Below are 19,697 nucleotides of genomic sequence, written 5' to 3'. Positions count from 1 at the left end.
ATTATCCTGAAAAAGCCTACTTACAAACTTTCAAGAACCAGTACTAGGTGAAGAATCTGGAGATATACTTCAGCCTCGTACATAATGCTCCTGTAGGGACAATGAAAATAAAATTATGCTAATTACAGCAAGTGCAGAGGCAGTGAAGCAATCATTCTTCCCATGCTTCATGCGTGACTGGAATGGAAAAAATCCATTAAATTTCGCACAATGCTAAGTACCTTTGCTATACGCTTCACACTGGTTTGCAGGCTACAAATGCAGATGAAACTGTTGTATTGGCTCATAAGCAAACATCATTAAAATATACTGGTTGAAGAATAAATTGCATATTTAGAATCGACATGCAATTCCTCCTCCAGGTTCAAGACGAAAGTTTATCTAGCTGAATAAGTTTGGATCCATTTTGAAAACACATGTATGAAAATGAGGAGCTGCCAACACTGTCACATATTGCTGCACATTAGAATATACAAGGGAATGTGTATCACACCACACTATTGTACTAGCTGTAGTAGCTCATTGAGTAGACTGCTGGTACAACAAACCCACATCCACCATGGAATCATGGTACAAAACCTCATAAGGTATCTTTTTTATTTTTTGGCCTTTTGTTCCCCAGTTCTCATCATTTATAAGCTGGACATCATTTTGCCACATGGCAATAGCCTATCACATGAGAGTGAGATCCATTAAGGAGCATGCTTGTGTCTACCAACCATACTGGTCCTGTCAAGTTTGTGTAGGGCAGCTTCCCAATGGAATACATAAATGATGAATATGTCAATATGCTTTTGGTGCTGCTGCTCCATCCCCAATAAGAATGTTTTTAATCACCTGGAGTAATGCCTTCATGAATCCAGTAATTTTCACCCACAAATAATGGACAGAGGTCATTCAAGGACTAGTGCACTCTATAGACAGAGGAAGTGTTTCTTGAAACTGTTCATCAGTCACCTCAATGAAGTACCTATGATAGTGCAAGGCAGTTCCTGATGTTTCAGAGACTGGTTGTTGAAGTGTTTCATGAACTGCAACCATATTGTTACATATTAACTCAACACGATCAACCAGAAGACTGCATTTGATGAGATAAGTTTCATGAATGGCTTTTGCACCAAGTGGAAGATAACCAACATTTTATAAACAACTTGATATGGACTGATGAATCTAACTTCACTTATGAAAGTATTTTCAACCTCCACAATAGCTGCTATTGGTTGGAACACAGTCCACATGTCACCTGTGAATGTGGCTTTCAGGCATACTTTAGCAGAAACCTGCAGGCTGGAATAAGATGAGGACTGCTTTTGAACCCCTTACCTATTGCTGGACAAATTGAATGCACCCCTGTATCACATGTTTGTTTGCAATACTTTGCTTGACAAATTAGAAAACATTCCATTTGGTGTTCAGCAACAGCTGTGGTTTCAGCCTAATTGTGCACCACCACACTTTGTAATGAATGTGCTTAACTATTTTTATTTGTGGGGATACATAAAGAAACAAAATTATAGTACTTCACCCTTGGATATACATGACCTAATAGTTTGTATGCATGGTGCTTTGGCAGTGGTGGACGCAGATGTGTTGTGTAGGATCCAGCAAAGTATGATCCAAATAGTGGCAAAGTGCTTACAAATGCAAGGTGGTCACTTTGAACATCTACTCTAAAATGAATGTTCCTTGTACCTGTACATACCAGCTCTGTTAAAATATGCCTGGATACCAAATGCACAGAATGGAATTCTTGTGTGTAGCAGAACTTGCAATTTACTGTATCTCACATATTGTGTTTTTTGTGCGTCATTATATAAAGGTGGGTACTGTATCCACTATTATTTTCTATTCGCTTTACTTGCATCATGGAAGAAACATTTATAAGAAGTTCATGTTATATCTTAATGGTTAGATGAAGGTAACAGAAACAGAAAGAAATACACAAGATACTGCATTGTGGAGGTGTAAACTGGATACAATTTGATGCTTTAACTCGGGGGGAAAAATAAAAATAAATAAATGAAAATAACAAGTTTGGCATTAACATTACTTGGACATGATACACTTTTGTCTTGAACTGAGATGAGGAATTGCACGCTGTCCACCAAGTGTGGCAGTTTTTCTTTACTGGACGTACTTATCTGATAATTTTCTTATTTTTTATACAGTGTGACTCCATCTATTTTCAATAACTTTGTAGTCGACAGTATCCAAGACCTTAAATGGTCTTCTGTTAGGTGCTCTGTTATGGCAGATCTCATACTTCAGTCTTCTGAAACTAAACTATGCTGTGCTGAAAAGATTAAATTTATTTAGATGTATTCATTAATCTGCCTCTTCACCGTTCGTAATATTTTTGAGAATGGTTATAGCAAACAATCATGTTGTTGTTGTTGTTGTGGTCTTCAGTCCTGAGACTGGTTTGATGCAGCTCTCCGTGCTACTCTATCCTATGCAAGCTTCTTCATCTCCCAGTACATACTGCAACCTACATCCTTCTGAATCTGCTTAGTGTATTCATCTCTTGGTCTCCCTCTACGATTTTTACCCTCCACGCTGCCCTCCAATACTAAATTTGTGATCCCTTGATGCCTAGAAACACGTCCTACCAACCGATCCCTTCTTCTAGTCAAGTTGTGCCACAAACTCCTCTTCACCCCAATCCTATTCAGTACCTCCTCATTCGTTATGTGATATACCCATCTAATCTTCAGCATTCTTCTGTAGCACCACATTCTGAAAGCTTCTATTCTCTTCTTGTCCAAACTATTTATTGTCCATGTTTCACTTCCATACACGGCTACACTCCATACATATACTTTCAGAAACGACTTCCTGACACTTAAATCTATACTCGATGTTAACAAATTTCTCTTCTTCAGAAACGTTTTCCTTGCCATTGCCAGTCTACATTTTATAGCCTCTCTACTTCGACCATCATCAGTTATTTTGCTCCCCAAATAGCAGAACTCCTTTACTGCTTTAAGTGTCTCATTTCCTAATCTTATTCCCTCAGCATCACCCGACTTAATTCGACTACATTCCATTACTCTCATTTTGCTTTTGTTGATGTTCATCTTATATCCTCCTTTCAAGACAATGTCCATTCCATTCAACTGCTCTTCCAAGTCCTTTGCTGTCTCTGACAGAATTACAATATCATCGGCAAACCTCAAAGTTTTTATTTCTTCTCCATGGATTTTAATACCTACTCTGAATGTTTCTTTTGTTTCCTTGCTCAATATACAGATTGAATCACATCAGGGATAGGCTACAACCCTGTCTCACTCTCTTCCCAGCCACTGCTTCCCTTTCATGTCCCTCGACTCTTATAACTGCCATGTGGTTTCTGTGCAAATTGTAAATAGCCTTTCGCTCCCTGTATTTTACCCCTGCCACCTTCAGAATTTGAAAGAGAGTATTCCAGACTACATTGTCAAAAGCTTTCTCTAAGTCTACAAATGCTAGAAACGTAGGTTTGCCTTTTCTTAATCTAGCTTCTAAAATAAGTCGTAGGGTAAGTATTGCCTCACGTGTCCCCATATTTCTATGGAATCCAAACTGATCTTCCCCAAGGTTGGCTTCTACCAGTTTTTCCATTCGTGTGTAAAGAATTCGCATTATTATTTTGCAGCCGTGACTTATTAAATTGATAGTTCGGTAATTTTCACATCTGTCAATGCCTACTTTCTTTGGGATTGGAATTATTATATTTGGCCTGTCTCATACATTTTGCTCACCAGATGGTAGAGTTTTGTCAGGACTGGCTCTCCCAAGTCTGTCAGTAGTTCTAATGAAATGTTGTCTACTCCTTAGTAGCTGTTTCGACTCAGGTCTTTCAGTGCTCTGTCAAACTCTTCACGCAGTATAATATCTCCCATTTCATCTTCATCTACATCCTCTTACATTTCCATAATATTGTCCTCAAGTGCATCACCCTTGTATAGACCCTCTATATACTCCTTCCACCTTTCTGCTTTCCTTTCTTTGCTTAGAACTGGGTTTCCATCTGAGCTCTTGATATATCATAACCACAATTTAATTTACCTTTAGCATTACATTTCTTGAGTGATAAATATAAGGCTTGCCTCTTGAAAGTTAACTTTTATGGCATCAGTACACTTCTGCAGTACACAGATTGGTTATTTCAGAGAGAGTAGATGATCCAAACTTTTTCTTTTACAAGAAAGAGGGGTGTGTGTTTTTAATTGTTGTTTATTTTATTTACTCTTTGCTGTATATTTTATACCCATTTAGACTTTTCATATTTCCAGTAAACGATTTTCTTTTGTAATAAATTTTCATTCTATTTATATCTTAGAATTGAAAACAAGGATCAGATACAACTAATTGTTTTAATTTATATTTTCCAATGCTCCTTCATCTTATATTCATATTATTTGTATTTTAATACATTAGAAACTGTTTGGTTACTTAGTTATGTGCCTTAGTACCCTCTAACATCAGTATTTCACCAGTGGAGAAATGCTACTATCTAAGCACAAAAAATGTGAATATGTTCATGGTTTGTTTAAAACACTCTGACTGAAAAGTAGGATACAGGCTGACAATTCTCCCTTCCTCAGCACTTTAAAATTTCTTCCTTTTTTTTTTTTTTTTTAAAAAAAAAAAAAAACATACAGCTCACCTCAGACTCCCTTTACTGTTACTCACTCATATCCACTAGTCCACTGTTGTAAGTTGGTCATACCCATCAACTCCCAGTTGCCTAGTCTCATTCACTCATTGTCATTATCTCTCTGTACCTGTCTGTCATTTTGTCCTTTCCAAAGCCACAGTCTGCTTTTCTGCTTTTCTCTGTTGTATTACTACAGTCTCCTCTCACTGTCACTGTTTCCTTGCTATCTCTTATTACTAATATCTCATTCCTTTCTTCCTACTGCTGCTGCCTCATCTCACTGTCACAATCTCTCTCTCTTTCTTATTGTCATTGTCATATACTCTGTCTCTCATTATCACTGGCTCTCTCCCACTTCCACTTTTTCTTTTTACCTCCTCCTCTTCCTCCTCCCTTCCCCCACCCCCCTCCAGCACAGTCTTCATTCTTTTACTAGTGCTGTTCTGTCACTGCCATCTATGTTTTACTGCCACTGTGTCCTCCTCTTCCTCTCACAATGCCAGTGTGTCCTTTGCTCCTCCTGTTACACAACCAGTGTCTGCTATCTTCCAGTATTTATTACTTTTCTCCTTTTTTTGCCACTTCCACTGTCTTCTTCTGTCTCAGCTTAAAATAGCGCACATAAGTCTTCATTTGGGAAAATTTTTAAAGGTGCCGAGGAATGTAGACTGAAACAGCTAGTACCCCACTATTCACTCAGAGGCTTTTAAAAAAATAGGAAAATATTCCTTTTTTGTGCTCTGATAGGATACTTTTCCTACTGGTTCCCTGCTATCCCCTGTTGCAGCAAGGCATATAAGTTAAATGAAAAAAATGTATTGGTCAGTAAAATTTAGGTAGATTTTTTTATGTGAAATTGAAATAATGCAAAAGTAATTTTACCAGATTTTATGTACAAAAAATTTTTGTATGTTCTGCACTACCACAATGCAGGGCTCCCTGGTGATAACAGACACTTTACAGCATACTTCTCCATGCTAACTAACTTTATAAACTATGTTTTTGTCATACATTGGATTTTATATGTGTATTTTATGTGTACAAGTAGAGTAAGTTTGAACCTCTGTATCCTAGAAACAGTTAAAGACATCAAGGAAATTTTCACAGTTATTTTAAATCGGGATCTTGGGAATACATCATAAATATTTCAGCCATTTTCTTTGCCTAGCCATGTTGGAATCCTTGGCTGGGGTTTGGTCCAATTGTGATGGCCAAAGTATAGTAAAAAAAATCCTTTTTGTGGAAATTACCCATGAACTAATAGTGCCTACCAAACCCACCATAGACCACATGAGATGCAAAAAGAACCAACCCATTTGCTTATGCAGAAGGAAGTGTAATATTCATATTTTGTCCCTATGCTGTAGGATAGTGACACAAAGACAACTCTTCTGTTGTGTATACAAATGGTGCCTTGCACAAAAGCTATCCAAAACACTCCAACTAATTTTTTATCATTAATAGAACACGAGGGGTGAGCACTGGAAAACCCCATATTTATACATGGCATTTTAGAATGTATTATGCATGCGTGCTGCCACGTGTTTACTGATTTTGTGATGTTTTCCATTTTGCTTTATCTTGTTGTTCGGTGTTGATTTATTCTGTTGCCAATTTGCTCTATTTTAAACTTTTGCTGTGTTATATTGTTAATCTTTATTATTAATTTTTATTATTCATCTTTATATTCATTTTTAGATTTGAGTACACCATAGCAGCCGTATTCAATGGACACACACACAAAGACAGGTTTCAGCTGCACTATGCTTCTGATGATACATCTAGGGCCAGCATTGTTGCTTACAATGGAGGAAGTCTTGTGACATACAGTGATGTAAATCCAAATTACAAAGTATACAAAGTGGATGGAAATACAGGAGTGAGTAATCTGCTTTCATTACAATAACCTGCTGGTACTATGGACTTTTTAAGAGGATTAGATGATAAGCTACTAAAAAAATTGTTTTTGACATATATTGGTACAAAAATTTGAACACCATCACTCATAATAGTGTTCTATCACGTGCCCAACCCACACAATATCCAAATTCATCCGTTTGCCACCTATACTCCCAATATTACATCACAAAGATCGTTTCCCTCTGTACAATCTGTAACACTTCTGCTCAGTCGTGTCATTGTGATCATTCTATTGATCAAATGGGTTTTGATCAAATTAGTCCTCCTTTGATATTTCTGCCTTTACCAAGAGAAAACTGTTGCATGACTGCCTGCTGTTGCATGCTGCCAGAACAATCGTTCAGCAACCAGACTTCATATTTGTGTGCCTCTTCACTTATAATCACCTAGTACTTTTGTCTTCCATCTCTGGTAGCTCAGATTAAACTCTCTGTGGCTAGTGGTAGACAGGCCACAGCCAAACCTTGCTTTCACTTTCGATGTGATGCACGATTATCCCAGCCCTTATATCTGGCTCTAGCATATAACACCAACTCATTGAAAAGTAAAAGTAGCTACATGTACCTTTTACTCTACATTAAAGTCAGCTCAGGTCAGATCACTTTTGACAGCACTGTTGACAGCTGCTTCACAACTTCTTGGAAGAAGATGTACTGAATTAATATCAGAAACATGAGACAGTGAATATTAACTACTTAAATTATTAACTAGTGTACTTCAAGAAAGGTTGCAAATAAATATGTCCTGTTCATCACAATTCAGTAAAGTTTTATTGTTCACCAAATTTTTTTATGTCTGTTAAGTGTTTTGTTTGACAAGTTGACTCTTAACAGACTCCCAACCTACTTGGTAATTGCTCCCTTCTAAGGTTTTTGAAAGAAAGTTCATAAATGAAGAATCTATGATGTTAGCAATGGCACTGAGAAAAAACTCCTTAAATTAAAGATCAATGCATTCTGTACACAGTCAGTTATAGTCTGCAAACAACATGAAACAGTGAACTGGAAATATGAGCAATCACTACAAAACTATGAGCAGTTACAGACCATGAGCAGTTACAGTTATGTACAATGCTGGTGAGTTGATATCTGCAACTGTTATGTGGAACCCCCATCAGATGTAGCAGTGTGGGTGGCACTCACTGGCTGCCCCATCTGTTTAGTGCATTGTTCATGGCAGTCTTCCATCTTCTGACATAGACAATTTCTGCAGTATCAGTTCCAGTACCCTGCCTCACTGAGAGTAGTCATTTTCTACACTGCTCTTTCCTTTAATTACATTAATCACTTGTATGGTTTACTTTCTTTTGTAAACACTGTAAGTACATCAAATACACACAATTGATGTGTACATAAATAGTTAATTCACTGTTACGGGTAAAATGGGCACCAGAGAGCATTTGTGTTGTTCATGTTTAGTGTTTTTAGCAGAACTTGAGGGTATAAAAAGGGTGTTGACAGCATCAGATGTAGAGTGATCATTGTGAAGAACATGCAGATGCCACTCACTTGTGTGGGGCAACATTAGCAGCACCTGACATAAGTTGAAAGAGTCTTCATTGTGGTATCTCCATTTGGCCATCTGGTTGAGTCATGCAATATCCAGATTTATGGGACTTTCAGATGTGACAGTGGCCTGACGTTGGATTGCGTGAGAATCTGAGGGTCAGCTTACTCATCGTCGATGTTCAGTCAACCATGTCAGACCACCACAAGTAAAGGTCTCCGTAATGTTCACCAAGCACATCACATCCCCTTAAAACTTGTGCCAGCATATGAGAACAAGTATGGTCTCCCAACAACATTCTGTGTCATTGCATACCATTGCTCAGAGACTAGCAGAAGGTGGACTAGAGCCTTACGATACCATGCTGCATCCTGTGTTTGGGGTTCTGCTGCTACTGGAAAGCAGAGACTGCTGATGAATGTCATCACATTGTGTTCAGTGGTAAAATGCAGTTCTTCACTACCATTGATGACTATCTTTGGTGATTATGGTAGCAGCATGGGAAGAGGCCCCATTCTTCCAATGTTTTGGAGGGACACAGTGTTGTTACTCCTGGAGTTGTGGTGTGGGGACCATTGGGTATGACTTCAGGTCATGGGTAGTAGTGAATGAGGGGGCTCTGAGAGCACAAAGGTATGTCATAGACAACCTGCACCCCCATATTTTACCTCTCATGGAGTGCTGTTATAGTGACATTTTACACCAAGACAAAGGTCGACAACACATGGTACATTTCTTTATGAAATGTCTGTGTGATGTTGAGACAGTTAGGTAGCTGGCAAGATCCTCAAATCTTCCCCTGGCAAAACTTGTGGGATCAGGTCAGACTTACGACACTCTTCCCAACTGAATCAGTGCATGCACCCACGGTCTATAGTGTACAACAACATAGTGGAAATCATTTATCATACTGACAATGTCTTGGTAAATTTGTCTCAGTTTTGTAATTGCTGAAATAACATGGCACACCCTTTCAACTCTTGAAGTTTCTTTTCATTTCCTCCTTCCTTCTAGGAGAAGTCCATTTGCACTTTTGTGGTGATGAATGCATTGAAGTCATTTCTTCAATTTTCCAACATTAAGACAATACATTTCAGAGTCAATGGTTGCACCATGAGGGAAGAAATCAAGCAGAATAACCCCTTTGAGGCCCCAGAAGACTGTTGCCATGACCTTACTGGTCAGGATGTGGCTTTGAACTTTTCCTTTGGAGGACAGGTGATGTGACACCATTCCATGGATTGCTATTTTGTTTCCGGTTCAAAGTGGTGACCTATGTTTCATTGCCTGTGATAATGGTTGACAAAAATTGCCACAGTCAGCCTCCTAACATGCAAGCAATTCTGCAAAGTGATCCTTCATTGTCCTTTATGTCTTTTGTTAGGTGGCAAGGAACCAAGTGGGCACACATCTTTAAGTACACAAACTCATTGAACGAGTGTGTTGGCTCAACTGACAGAGAAGTCCAATTGATTAGTGAGTTGTTTGATTGTGATCCATGAATCACTTCAAATGAGAGTTCCTGGACGTTCCAACATTCCTGGAGTCACAGCAATGTGTAGCTGGCTGGCACACAGGAGATCAGACAGGTTTTTATGACCTTATTTCGATGATGACAGATGCCCACCCAATGACTCACTATGCTTTTCTTCACTGTCAGGCCCCCGTAGAAATTCTGCAAGTGCCTATGAATATCTGTGGTGCTCTGGTTTTTTACTAATTGAAGCTCAATGGCAGCTCTCTGCTTGGAATGCACCTCTGTTAAAGGCATCATTTTGAAGGCTATGTGTAGTGCTGTGACCTATCAGTACTTCATGAAACTATACAGGCTGTTGCAGATTTAGATTTTCAGAATAACATAGTCATCACTGGTGCATTACCAGAAGAGTCATACGAGTACCAACTAGTTAGAACATAAATTTGTGACAAATGACACTACCTTTTATATGGCAGAAACAAAAAACTTAATTATTCGGAGAATATCATGATTCACACAGTCAAATGCCTTAGATAGGTTGCAGAAAATGCCAATTTGCACTATTTTATTATTTAATGGTTGTAGAATTTGGTGCGTGAACATATAAATGGCATTCTCAGTAGAACAACTCTTCTAACTGTAATTTGCCGATGATATTATAGTTGATCAGCTGAGATACTATTGTAGAATATGTCACCTTCTCGAAAATTTTTGAAAATGGTGTCAGGTGTGACAGATATGCAGGCAGCTTTAGGCCTCAGGGATTGTGAGAATGGAAGCTAAGGTGGTGGTACCATTCCCTCCTACATAGTTCAGGGGAATCTGTGCGGTGTGGGAGAGGAAACAATAAACTTTAGGTAGTGAAGCTTTAAGATTTTTCAATTACTTTTCTTACTTAATGTTGCAAAACAAGAATGAATGTGACTGAGTCTTTTGTCCAACACATGTGGAAATAGTGAGGCATATCTGTGCACCAAATGGAGCTCACAAAACTTCATTGGAATGTTCTTCCTCGTCTACTCTACAGACCAGATCTCACATCTTCCAACAGCCATCTGTTTGGTCCAATAAAGGATGCAATCCACAGGAAGCAGTACATGGATGATGGAGAGGTTATTGATGCAGCAGGATGTTGGCTCCAGCATCGATCAGTAGAGTGGTACCATGCAAGCATACAGGCCCTCCCAGTAAGGTGGAATTAGACCAGCACATTGAATGGAGATAATGTTGAAAAATAGGATTTTGTAGCCAACAGATTTGGAAATCGCATGGTGATTGGAATCCTGAATAAAACCTATCTGCCTTCAGAAAAAAGTCTGTTGCATTACTTATAGAAAACCCCTTGTAATTAGTACTGTGAATAATATCATTTATGATCCATACAAAGCTAACTAAATTAAGGTATTTTCACACAGTTGATGAAGTCCATAAAAGTATTAGCTTTTGCTATATAGAAAATAAAATAGTGTGTAATGAAACAGGATAATGACAATCTTCCCTAACTTTCACTTTCTATTTTCCATAATGAGGCTGATCTTGATCGTCATGAAAAACTCATAGCTGCACATCTAAACTTTTCAAGGGTTCATATACACTCCTGGAAATTGAAATAAGAACACCGTGAATTCATTGTCCCAGGAAGGGGTAACTTTATTCACACATTCCTGGGGTCAGATACATCACATGATCACACTGACAGAACCACAGGCACATAGACACAGGCAACAGAGCATGCACAATGTCGGCACTAGTACAGTGTATATCCACCTTTCGCACCAATGCAGGCTGCTATTCTCCCATGGAGACGATCGTAGAGATGCTGGATATAGTCCTGTGCAACGGCTTGCCATGCCATTTCCACCTGGCGCCTCAGTTGGACCAGCGTTCGTGCTGGACGTGCAGACCGTGTGAGACAACGCTTCATCCAGTCCCAAATATGCTCAATGGGGCACAGATCCGGAGATCTTGTTGGCCAGAGTAGTTGACGTACACCTTCTAGAGCACGTTGGGTGGCACGGGATACATGCGGACGTGCATTGTCCTGTTGGAACAGCAAGTTCCCTTGCTGGTCTAGGAATGGTAGAACGATGGGTTCTATGACGGTTTGGATGTACCGTGCACTATTCAGTGTCCCCTCGACGATCACCGGAGGTGTACGGCCAATGTAGGAGATCGCTCCCCACACCATGATGCCGGGTGTTGGCCCTGTGTGCCTCGGTCGTATGCAGTCCTGATTGTGGCGCTCACCTGCACGGCGCCAAACACGCATACGACCATCATTGGCACCAAGGCAGAAGGGACTCTCATCGCTGAAGACGACACGTCTCCATTCGTCCCTCCATTCACGCCTGTCGCGACACCACTGGAGGCGGGCTGCACGATGTTGGGGCATGAGCAGAAGACGGCCTAACGGTGTGCGGGACCGTAATCCAGCTTCATGGAGACGGTTGCGAATGGTCCTCGCCGATACCCCAGGAGCAACAGTGTCCCTAATTTGCTGGGAAGTGGCGGTGCATTCCCCTACGGCACTGTGTAGGATCCTACGGTCTTGGCGTGCATCCGTGCGTCGCTGCGGTCCGGTCCCAGGCCAACGGGCACGTGCACCTTCTGCCGACCACTGGCGACAACATCGATGTACTGTGGAGACCTCACGCCCCACGTGTTGAGCAATTCGGCGGTACGTCCACCCGGCCTCCCGCATGCCCACTATACACCCTCGCTCAAAGTCCGTCAACTGCACATACGGTTCACGTCCACGCTGTCGCGGCATGCTACCAGTGTTAAAGACTGCGATGGAGCTCCATATGCCACGGCAAACTGGCTGACACTGACGGCGGCGGTGCACAAATGCTACGCAGCTAGCGCCATTCGACGGCCAACACCGCGGTTCCTGGTGTGTCCGCTGTGCTGTGCGTGTGATCATTGCTTGTACAGCCCTCTCGCAGTGTCTGGAGCAAGTATGGTGGGTCTGACACACAGGTGTCAATGTGTTCTTTTTTCCATTTCCAGGAATGTAGATCAAAAATTGGTGACACTCTGTTGCCTTCTGACAGTAATTCCACTGCAGAAAATGTTGGCACACATTTTTAATTATTTTACATGTCTTTATCTTTTATGACACATTCATACTCAATTCAGACTGATAGCTTGCTTCCTTGTTAGCAATAAAGTATTCTTCCCTACAGTAGCTTGATTCAAATAATTGAAAGGCTCCTTTTGGTAAAAAAATCTTCATGCATTCTCTCAATTATTTTTGCACTGACAACTTGAAGAAACAATGACAACTAGTGACACAATTTACATGCTTGGCCTGTTAATAACTGTTAACAATAAGGAAGAGATCCTCTCATCGCATGCCTTGATTGACTGCTGCAGGCTAATGGACATATCATCAACATTTGCCTCATGTTCCTCACTTACTCTGTTGATTCATTCTCCCAAACAATGCACATAAAAATTATAGTAAAGATACAACAATAAGCATTTAACATGCTTTTCCAAAATTTATTGTTTTGCTGAGCAATTCAAACAGTTGTTACTGCTACTTTGAGTTTCAGTAAACTGCTTATCTGCTATTTTTTCATCCATGTTACCTGCTTAGCTATTAAAAATGTCTGAAGCTTTTTCCCATTATAAACAGTAACAAGAAAAACCTATTATTTTTGTAGTCTGTAATTTTTGTATTATCTTTACATGTTTGTATTTTGCTCTAATTAATTAAAAAAGGACAGAGTCAATCTCAAAAACATTGAGATAATTCTTAAAAAATTAAAAATTTTAAGAATCCATATTGTAGTACAATGTTTCATCTCAAATACAGGCTGTTGTGGATTACACTTCTTGGATGTTTAACCTTACTGAAGCCAACCTTGACCCAAATACTGAGCCTAACTGGTACAAACTTTACTCTTTCCGAGAAGCTTATGGTGTGGAGTCTATGAATTTGACTGAATTGGACAAATTAGTCCATAGAATGGCTGAGACTCCCGAGATCATACAGCAATACTATGGGTAAGCTGAATATGCCATTTTCTAGATTAGTGATAGAGAACATAACACAGTGAGCAAAAATCTGATGTATTTGAAAAACACTTGTCTCCTGTTGGCCAAGTATGTGGAGATAATTGACAATCTAGAAGAAATTAGATGTGTAACTTCAGTATGCAATGTTAAAATGCACCTAATGAGTCACATTTTTTACAGTTTTTAGTTTTATTAAATTTTGTTACTTTTGTTTCCTTTTTACCATATCTTTCTTAGCCTAAACTGTTGACGTTGATGTGTGTGTCTCATTTCTATGATTTTCTCACTATATTTCCTATTAATAGAAATGCATTCATTTTTTATATCTTTTCATATACTGTACTACTACAAATGAGTCTTTCATTTTCAAAGATTTACATTTTCTGAAGCATTAAATGTATAAATATGATAGGTGCATGATTAGAACTGTGAACTCGCCCAGTTGTTGTGACCATCTGTTAGCGTTGCAAGTGCAGTGCCTGGACAAAATGGCAACAAAGTAAGAAAGGAGTTTTTGTGTGTTGGAAATGTAAGATGTTTATTTGTTACAATGGAACGGAGTACATTCTGAAGGAATTATGGAAAAGAATAAGATGGGATATACCCTCATTGGAGCATCAGTGTTAATCGCTACCTAAATGACAAACTTCCACGTTGTTTGTTCCCTTGACCTTGTAGGTCACCTTACCTAATGCCTTGTCACTTTTAATGATTGTGTTTATGCACACAACCCCCCCCCCCCCCTTTTCCCGCCATGAGTACTGGGAAAGCACAGAGAACACATCAATACTGTGGTGATGACCATTGACAGAATATTGCTACATAAGGCATGGATGAACTTGATTACTGCCTGAGCATCTATCATGTGGGCAAAGAGGCACTTGTAGGACATTTTTCAACTGCCAAATGCCAAATTGATGAGTTTACAGTCCTAGTCATGCAGCAATCATATTTGTACATGTAATACTTTGGAAAATATAGATCTTGGAAAATGAGTTTCAACCATTATTAAAGTATATATACGATATCGAAACTTCATCTTTATAATGAAATACTTGTCTATATTGAACCATCTAACTTGTTAAAAGTGTGTCCTGTACTTAGAGTCATTCAAGATTTTTTTTTTTTTTTTTTTTTTTTTTTTTTTTTTTTTTTTTTTTTTGCCATTTATTGGCAATGTTCTTACCAGGTAAGGTAAATTTGCCCCACCAGCAATCTTCCAGCTACAGGCTGCTATTTCTTTTCTCTTGCTAATTCTCATATATTTGTAATGCTCTAATTAGCATGCAATTTCAGTTAGTAGGTAGACCAACCTTAGCACAACTTTGCTAACTTGACATGACAGTTCTCAGTCAAACCCTTCTTCCAGAGGTGCTACAGTACAGAATTGTGGGATAACGTACTGAGTTGGCAACTGCAGGAGAAAAACTTGAGGAGACTGAAGCTCTAGTTGTGCAGTTTGATCAGCTCAGATGATTCATAAAATGAAATGTCATGCGACGAGGGCCTCCCATCGGGTAGACCGTTCACCTGGTGCAAGTCTTTCGATTTGACGCCACTTCGGTGAATTGCGCATTGATGGGGATGAAATGATGATGATTAGGACAACACAACACCCAGTCCCTGAGAGGAGAAAATCTCCGACCCAGCAGGGAATCGAATCCGGGCCCTTTGGATTGACAGTCTGTCGCGCTGACCACTCAGCTACTGGGGCGGACAGATGATTCATGGATAGAATGCTACTTGCAAAAGGCAAACAGACTGAGATGAGTTCTGCAGTGTGGACAATAATGGTCCTGTTATAGGAAACTGTCAGTTCCACATTTGATGCATATTCTTTACCTACATCCAGTCCTGATATGGCTGTTGCTGCAGCCTTTCAGTCTTCATCCTTCATGAACTGTTTGAGGATTTGTAAAGAGCCATTCTAATTTTTAATAGTGAAAGCTTTGTGGGCGGTACAGATGGTAGGGATGAAGGCAAAATCATTTGGTAAAGGAAACAGCTGTGTTCTCAGGTCCCACTGCAACCACTGCTTCAGAAATCATAATATATTCAGAGGGAACAGGCAAGTATTTGTGACAATGAAGATATAAATTACACATTGTAATTAGGATGATAGAGGTGCTTAAGAATAGTGATACCCAGGCATAAGGTTTAGTAGGCAAAGAAGCTAGTGAAGATAAAAATTAGTGTAAACAGCTTCTCTTTATTTATTTTATTACTCCTTTCATTATCAAAATGTAGGAAATCAGTGAATAGTCTAAGTTTAAAATTGATATAATGCTAATGTTTTAGGCAGATGCTTTATGTTAGAAAAAGTTTGTAATTTTCATCAATCAGAATTTGTTAAAAATAAATTTTTCTCAAGGACCCTCTTTTTCTTTTTTTTTATAAAAAAGAAAGAAAGAAAGAAAAGAGGAAAAAGCCTCTTATACTCAGGTACATATGGTACAAATTCAAATAATTTATAGTAAAGTATGCCACTTTGGATTTACTCAGCCCCAAACCTTTTATTTAGATGTTGCATGAATAACTATGATAACAAGAAATTATTGGTTTCCTGCTGTTGAGAAGATGAGACTGTGAGGGCCCAAGTCTTCACATTAACTTTTTGTTTTCTCCTTCAGTATGTTGTAAGACTGTTATACAGGGTTGTATATCAATCAGCTTTTATCTTTCTAAGCATCATTTTAGGGGTCAAATCAGATGTGGCTTGTAGTTGTAGTCTCTGAGATGGAGCAGGACATATTTCAAATATTTCCCAATACTAATTTACATAATGACAGTCAATGTTTTGGAACTGATGATATTGACTGATGGTTTTTTAATAGGTAGTTGGTTGGTTGGTTTGGGGTGTAAAGGGACCAAACTACAGGGTCATCAGTTCATTTCTCCGCAAGCAAACAAGTGTCAAGGTAAAACAATTTAAAAAAAAGGAGTTGGGACAAGTAAAAGTGGGTAAAAGTAAGGGGGAACCACACTGAAATAGAAAATGAAAGAAGCAAACCAAAGGGGGAGACGTACACTAAAAGGAAAGGCAGTAAAATGACATAGCAGATGGCTTTGGCTGACTGATCACCAGGACAAAAAAGGATAAGCCAGCCACTCCACAACATACTAAAATCACTAGCCTAAAAGACATGGTGAGAAGAACACACATAGGGAAAAGACAAACAACAAGACAAGCAAAATGCAAAGTAATAGTGGAGGCCTGGAAGAGAAAGGCAGGTGCCCAATCTTAGATGGTACAATAATTAAAAAAAGAACCCTCACATATAAAACATAAAACTAAATTGGCCATTGAGGCAATGTCGCCAAACACCTTAGGTAGACTGCCGGGTAGGTCAAAAGTCCCCTGCAGAGTGGCTAAAATTGGGCAATCTAACAAGGGGTGGATGACAGTTATACAGGAGCCACAGCGACACTGAGGTGGGTCCTCGCAATGGAGGAGGTGACCATTTTTTAGTGAAGTACGGCCAATGCGGAGCTGCCAAAGGACAACAGAGTCCCTGCAAGTGGCTCGCATGGATGACCGCCACACATTCATTGTCTCCTTTATAACATGGAGTTTGTTTGGGGTACTGAGGCTGCACCATTCAATATCCCAAATCACAAAAACTTTGTAGTAGAAGACCAATCAGAGATCAGTCCCCAGCAGGCTGATCTCTAGAGTTGGTTTACCAGTATCCTGTTTGGCCAGTCTGTCAGAAAGTTCATTGCCTGATATCCTGACATGTCCTGGGGTCCAAATGAAGATCACTAAATGTCCACTGTTCCCGAGGGCATAAAGAGCTCCTGGACAGTTATTACCAAAGGATGTAAAGGGAAGCATTTGTTGAGAGTTTGTAGGCTGCTTAAGGAGTCACTACAGATGACAAAGGACTCACCGGCACAGGGGTGGATGTGCTCAGGAGCACAATAGATGGCTACCAACTCTGCAGTGAAAACACTGCAGCCAGCCAGTTAGGAGCACAGTTCAGTACATCCAACATGGGCATAAGTGAAGCCAGCAGGACTGGAGCCACAATGGAGGAATGCCAACGTCCACATAGAGGCTGTTCACGGGGCTAGTTCAGAAGGTTCCTGTCGCGAACCGAATTCCACAGTGTTGAATAGGGTCCAGCAGATGCAGTGCAGAGGGCAATACTGAACCATACATCAGGCTCCCATAGTCAATACGGGATTGTATGAGAGCTTTGTACAGCTGCAGCAGTGTGGCTCAGGCATCAAATAATATTAAGGTGCTGCCAGCACTTACCCGTAAGCTGACAGAGATGGGGAAACCAAGTTAAGCAGGCATCAAATACCAGTCCCAAAAAGCAGTAAGTCTCCACTACATCTACTAGTTGGTCATTGAGGTAAAGTTCTGTTTGGGGATGGGCATTACGAGAATGACAGAAGTGCCTGACGCAAGTCTTGGCAGCCGAAAACTGAAAGCTGTGAGTGAGGGCACCTTCCGTATAGCTCCCTGCAGCCAGCATTCAGCCACAACAAAGAAGAGGGGCAGAAGGAAATACAAAAATCATCATCATATAGGGGGGGGGGGGGGGGGGGAGGAGGAGATACTGATGATCCTACTGCTAATGCAAGACCATTGACCACACCTAAAAAAGAGAGGGACACTCAGGATTGAACATTGTGAGATCCCATTCTCTTGTATATGGAGTGTAATCTCAGTGGTGGTTAAGCTCAGTGTAGCAGAGGGTTGGGGGCATGGCTTCCACAGACTGCAGCTCTTATGGGTCTCCCTGTAGACTGGTCTCTTCAGTCTAGCTATCCTACATCACATGCAGAAATTTGAACATGCCATATTGGATTTTGGCCTCATCAGTTGAAGCCCATGTTTTGTGGGTTATATTTTATAGCTTACATACTATAAATTCATGCTGTTTCAAAACACTAGCACATTGAAAATGTGTCATTACTGGTACAATTTGTCATAAGAAAATGAAGAGAACCATTGTATTGCTGGTTAAAGAAATTTTGTATTTTTCGTATTTGTATTATAGCTTGTGTGTTATGAAAGTATGCCATTTTAAGGTAATGGTGCATTGAAGCTGTATCAGACATGCATCATTCTTGCTACGATTTGTTGTAATTAAGTGTCAGTTATGACACGTCACCAATTAGAGAATCATATACAAAATATAAGTGCAGGAGTTAAGACAGTGTAATACAGGGTGCTCCATTTATATGATGACCGGCTGCCCGGGGTGTTGCAGGCCGGCGAAGGAAGCTGCACCTGCCAATCAAATGAGTCCCATGGGACTACACTATGCTCTCACTGCCTGAAGGCCATACAGACATACATGCCTTGTCAGCCAGTGTCATTTGAGCAGTGAACAGGCATCACAAATTTAACAGTGAAGTTTGAAAATACAACAATGGCAAGAGCAAATTATTCAGTATTTACAATTTGTATGTGCATACAGACATTTTTTAAACAGAAGTTCCCACTTGTGATGCAGTTTGCAAATTAGTGAATAAATTTCATGAAACAGGAAGTGCTCAATACAAGAAGTGTAAACGACGACACACAGTGTTCACAGAAGCTCATCTTAATTACATTGCATACCGCCTGGCAAATTCCCCTAAAAACTCTCTTAGATGTATTTCACAGCACACTCAAATATTGTGCACCTATGTACAAAGAAGTGCTAAGCTTCTTGGGCTAAGGACCTATAAAATATAAGTACTACAAGAACTTCAACCTGTTGATCTTGAGCACAGGGTTAAGTTTTGCGAATGGGTTTTAAAACAAGTGCATGGTGGTGAAATCAATCCTTACCTCCTTCTGTTTACAAATGAGGCTTGGTTTCATTTATAAGGGTATGTTAATTTCCAAAACTGTCAACATTAGAGTGCATATAGGCCTGTTGTTCTTCATGAGGAAAGCCCTTCATGATCAGATAATTGGGGTGTGGTGTGCAGTTAGTGGCGACAGAATAACAGGCCCAACTTTTTTTTTTTAATGACACAGTTACAAGTGAAATATATGTGCAAAACATTTTGTGAGCATTTCTTAATGAACTGAGTAAAAGAGAATGAAGCTTCGCACTTTTCAACAGGATTCAGCAAGGGCTCATACAGCAAATGTTTGTTTGCATGCAATTCATGATGTGTTCAATG

The 19,697-nt window shown here is 39.8% G+C and overlaps 1 protein-coding gene across 2 annotated transcripts in view; it reads left to right on the top strand.

Moving 5' to 3' along the window:
* Positions 1 to 19,697, top strand: part of LOC126336779 (sphingomyelin phosphodiesterase-like) — a 338,554-nt gene that overhangs the window by 311,328 nt on the left and 7,529 nt on the right. For both annotated transcript variants that reach the window (XM_050000797.1, XM_050000796.1), the window contains exons 9-10: positions 6,338 to 6,518; positions 13,363 to 13,553. In XM_050000797.1, the coding sequence (XP_049856754.1) occupies positions 6,338 to 6,518; positions 13,363 to 13,553 (372 nt within the window). The remainder of the gene's footprint in view (positions 1 to 6,337; positions 6,519 to 13,362; positions 13,554 to 19,697) is intronic.

This window comes from Schistocerca gregaria, chromosome 2 (assembly GCF_023897955.1).
Source record: "Schistocerca gregaria isolate iqSchGreg1 chromosome 2, iqSchGreg1.2, whole genome shotgun sequence".
Taxonomy (NCBI): domain Eukaryota; kingdom Metazoa; phylum Arthropoda; class Insecta; order Orthoptera; family Acrididae; genus Schistocerca; species Schistocerca gregaria.
Note: the sequence above shows the minus strand (reverse complement) of the source record. Positions and strands in the feature narration are given on the sequence as shown.